The sequence below is a fragment of the Phaseolus vulgaris genome, chromosome 8 (assembly GCF_051622355.1).
Source record: "Phaseolus vulgaris cultivar YP4 chromosome 8, ASM5162235v1, whole genome shotgun sequence".
In the NCBI taxonomy this organism is placed as follows: domain Eukaryota; kingdom Viridiplantae; phylum Streptophyta; class Magnoliopsida; order Fabales; family Fabaceae; genus Phaseolus; species Phaseolus vulgaris.
Window position 1 is genome coordinate 30,560,929 of NC_143505.1, and position 5,090 is coordinate 30,566,018.

Genomic DNA, 5,090 nt, shown 5'->3' on the forward strand with positions numbered 1-5,090 from the left:
CTGAAAGCTAATCTCATAAAAAAAAATCCAGATTATGTAATCCATAAGTGTAAATATTGTTTTTATTTTTATCTTTTTTTACTAAAGGGTAATTTTGGAAATTTCAAAATTTATGGAGGTGGCTGAAAAAGTGATGGAGGTGTAGGAAGAAGTAGTCTCTTGTAAAAATGGCGCACTTTGTGTATTTTACTCTTGCTAGAACGAGCAAGGAGTTTGTAATGCATTTTCGGAATTACAAAAGGCAATTAGTTCAACATGGCCAAGGGTATTCGCCTTCCTGCACCCCCATCAAAATTCTTCCTGCACCCTATCAAATAAGTAAAATGACCAAAATATTCCATCTAATTTTCTCTTATGTCAAAAAGTTCTTTTCAAAATACACTCCAAAAAGGTTATTCTGAAAAGCACATTCCAATACGTATTATAGACATTGTGAAAATCCTTTCCAGAAAATGTCTTCCAGAAATTTTGTTCCTTTCCCAAAAGCGTTTTTCAAAATACATTTTATGAACCTCGGACAGGGGTGTTCCAGAAGCTTCCAAAAAAGATAATTTGGAAGTTATTTAAAAAAGGGTAAAATCATGTTTTCGGAAATTGATGGAGTGCAGGAAGCGTTTTGATAGAGTGCTGGAAGAACACCCAAGGATGTATACTCCGCAACTTCTCCGAGACAATAGATTAATCACTGCCTAACCAGCCCAAAACCTAAGGATTCTAATTTGAAGTTGAATTATCTGTTCAAGACTGGAAGTGATAGTTAAACAAAATATGAATTGCAATTCAGATAAAAGATTTGACAACGAGACACCTTTATGTAAAGGAATGTCAAACATGAGATTTCACTCAGTGATAACAGAAAATATTGAAAAGACATTGTTAAATGTGTCACCATTTCTGTTTTCTATAAATAAAAACATGTCAAAATCTTCTAATCCTCGGGTTCAATTTGATGATTATCAGCATAAAACAATAATTCCATCGCTTGTGAACTGGAATTCAACAAGAAAGTGATTTATTTACACCTGATTTTAACTTTCAAACTCCAGTTAACCTTGCCCTCTGGCAAGGGGATGGACCTTGGTAAACGCAGTGGCACCTCATATTCTCCTAATGTCGATAAAGGTGATGGAAGATGCAGATTATCGAGTGCAATATTCACGCAGAGTTGTCTAGCCACCTTAAATTAGAACAATATATAAATGTCAGTAGAAGAGAAAGAATGCAGAAAAAAGAAGAAAAAGGAAGAAAGAAGCTTACCCTTCTATGAATGAAAACATTTGGACACATTTTGGTAATTTCGGACATTTGATCTAATGAGCTGAAAATAAATCCTAATTTTCTGTGATAAGAAACTAATGTTTAATTAAATTAAATATGATTTACAAAAGAAAACTAACACCTAGGACAAACTTGGATTCTTTCAGTTTGAGAATAAGGAAGGATGTTAGAGACAACGGACCAGCAAGAACAACCATCTGTAGATAGCTATTTGACATTTGAGTCGCAAAGAAAGATTATTTTCATAGAAATTCTTCATGTGCAAATAAAGATTATTTTCATAGAAATTCTTCATGTGCAAATAAAGATTATTTTCATAGAAATTCCTCATTTCCAACTCTGTCATATTACAAGGAACCAAGGAGATCTTTACCCTCTTCTCTCTTTAACATTACCCTTTCCTGTATACTTAAACCGGCCCTATTTCATTTGATAAAAGAACAAGTAGATCTCTCCCTAGTTTTAGTAACATGTCAAGATACGTAGTAGGGTAAACAGTAATATCAAAGAAACTGCAATCGATCCAATCCAAGATGTAAGGTAAACATATAAAAAAGTTAGTTGTTAAAATTAAGTGAAGGGAAAGAAAGAAAGTAAAAAAAATAAAAGACTATTGATTTGATGAAATAAAAGACAGTATTAATCCTGTTTACACTGATATTAGACTTCAAATTTTAATTAAATAAGGAAACACATGAAAATCATTCATAAGAGGTCGATATTCCAAAATATTTTTAAGATACAATAATTATATTTTAAAATATTATCGCAATATCTAACAATCATTCTCTATTACATTCTGATAAATGACAAAGGGTACACACTATAACAGGCTATATTCTTATTTCTTAATTTTTTACTTAGCTAATATCAGCAAAACATTTCAACTACAAAGAAAAAGAACAAATATTACCTCAGCCACAAGATTGTCTTTTGTCACAGGAAAACGTAACTCCAAGGGGTCATCTTTAGATTCACGTGACTTGGCTTTTTGAACATCAATTAACCTCCGCAAGACCTATTAGATCATCACATTCAGGCCCATATTAAAAAAATATATATCAACTTGCTAGTTCTAAAATGAAATACTATCAAATTATCAACTATAAATTTCTATTTTAGAAATTTAGCAAATAAAATCTTCTGGAGTATCATAACAAAACATAGTCTAAATTGAAGTTTTAATCAGTAATACATGGAAAGATCTAAGAGCAGTTCCTCTTTATTCTCAGAAACAATTTGCTAGAAAATGAAGTAATCCCCAAAAAGGATTGCTAAAATAGTCCAAAAGAGCAATGAGAAGCTTTAAAGAGTAGACTACAAACCAGCTTAGCTTTATCAAGGCGTAGTGCAGCTCTTTCATACTCTTTCATCATATCTTCCTTTGACTCTTTAACTAGAGTGACATCTTCTTGTTTTCCTTCTTCAGTTGGTTGATAGATCTGAATCATTTAAAACATAACACTGCCAAATGGTGAATACAGAGAAGAAAGTTATGTAGACTGCATATGCACCAAGACAAGCTTAGAATATTGACATCATGAACCACACACATTGACATAAACAGTGAAAGAAATGTAAAGGACACAATTGTCCTAAGGATCAGATATCTACAGCATGACCATATCATGAATTTAAAAATTTATTCCAGAACATAGTAAAATACATAAAATTGTAATTGGAAATCAATTTATCTAATGATGAATGGCATTGACCAGGATGTAGCATATATAAACAAGTAAAACAGAGATTAATGGGGGGGGGAAAACCTTGCGCTGCTCATTCAGAAGATAAGCAAACTTATCGATATTAGGGAAAGCAAGAAGCTTGGGCATTAGGTGGTTGCGAAAATATCCAGGGGCAACTTTGACAGTATCACCTGCCTTTCCCAGCTTATCCATGTCCTGTAAATTGAAAATTTAAACTTTCAGAAAACTGAATAAAATGCAATCCCATAAAACAGGCATCACAACTCAAGATAAATATTTACAGTCGTAAGGATGACTTGGAGCTTCCTCTTGTAACGAAGCCCTTGGGAAGCATACAGGAGTGGGTTAACCACAACATTATCATAACTGATATCTCTTAGTCTAATGATCTGCCTCACACCATGTCTGCCAAATTGAAGATAACCCATTCAGATTTGGATTCAGATTCCTAGTCACTTCTTTTCTCACTGTCAACATCCAAAACAAATTTCTATCAATATGACAGTTGGATAACCCGTTGTCAAACCAATCAAACAACAACATTGATGCCTCATTGGTTTGATTTCCTGTCAGTTCTAAAAAGATGGTAACTTTACGCATTAAGCACGAAGATATAATCAGTATCCAAAACCCAAATGTCAGCTGGTAAAATCATCGTCAGTATAATAATGATAAAAATAGTGTCATACTTTTGTTTTTTTATTTTTTGAACCGTGTTTTCGTTAAATTACTTCAGTATAGTTACTATAGTATCACAAATTCAACCATTAACACTTTATGAAACATTAGTTTATAGTTTATTTCTGAAAAGTTCAAGCATTTCATCAAATATATGGCATGCTAGTAAGCATGTTTATTAAATCCTCAAAGTACATATAACGCGCCTAACACAAAGCACCAACCTAAAACACTAGACATATCACACATTCGACCCAAAACATATATTGGAAGCAAAGATAAATAACAATATAACACAACTTCGCCATCAAAAACAAAAACCCTCGAGAACACAGTGATCTTGCAACGAACCAGTCTAATTCTTCCTGGTCACGTGGAATGTGAGCTAAATTATATAATTTTTTGTAGCAACAGTAGCATTCACGGGTCATGATATTCATAAGGCAATTAATATTAAGACACTGATTCAGTGTCGGGTTTCAATGGCAACCAACTAAGATGAAACAAAGCGAATTGTTAATAGCCTCAGATCAACGGAGACTTACCGAGAACTCGATTAGGTGTGGGGATTCAAAGCCTGAAACTTTCTTCACCAGATTTCGATGAAACGCACAGTTTTGAGCTGAAACTGAAAGGGTTGAAGGTTGGGCCTGGTTATAGGGTTTAAAAATGCTTGACTCAAGGTTCAAGAAGGTAAAATCTTACTTCCTTACATGGATAATTCTATATACATTTTATTTTACAACATCTTCGCATTTTTTATTTTAAATTTTGGAATATATTTCTAATAATTTGTAAATGTTCCAAAACTTTGGAATAGATTACATATTTTTTTAAAACTATTAACATCTATTTAAGTTAATTTATAGGTTAAAATTAATTTATATTTAAATTAAAAATGGAAATATAGATCAAATATATTAAAGAAAAATTATGTGTAACTTAATTGAATTCATTTCTTTTAATTTTGTTCTCTTAAAATAATTATGTAGAAGATTTTGTAACTACAATATGTTAAATTTTTAATACTTACATAGGTAAATGTTTTAACACAATACACTTTATCCGTGCACACATTTAAAATTTTTTATACATATCATCCCTTGTCATTTCATTTCCTAATTATATCCCAATATTGCCCTAATTAAATTAGAGAAACCATTAATTTTGTAGTCCAAAAAAATAAATATTTAACACAAATAGTGACAATTATAAGATATTAATGAAAAGATAAAAACATTCCAAAATAAATTATGCACAAATTTAAGAGGTCATTATCCTTTGAATGATTTACTGTGATATATATATATATATATATAACGCATTCAGAAACGAACATATAAATTACAAGTAATTCTATAATAGACCATAAATAAATAGTGAAAATTTTAATCACAATAAAATTAAAGAATAAATATTTTTCTT

The 5,090-nt window shown here is 31.3% G+C and overlaps 1 protein-coding gene across 1 annotated transcript; it reads right to left on the bottom strand.

The window, feature by feature from the left end:
• Positions 1–815: 815 nt before the first annotated feature.
• Positions 816–4,417, bottom strand: LOC137826074 (Ribosomal protein L9/RNase H1). The gene is made up of 6 exons (XM_068631919.2): positions 4,211–4,417; positions 3,269–3,454; positions 3,048–3,182; positions 2,604–2,720; positions 2,192–2,296; positions 816–1,177 (listed from the first exon to the last, which is right to left on the bottom strand). Exons 2-6 carry the CDS (start codon positions 3,413–3,415, stop codon positions 1,013–1,015), a joined length of 669 nt encoding a protein of 222 aa, XP_068488020.1. The 5' UTR covers positions 3,416–3,454; positions 4,211–4,417; the 3' UTR covers positions 816–1,012.
• Between the last annotated feature and the right edge of the window lie 673 nt (positions 4,418–5,090).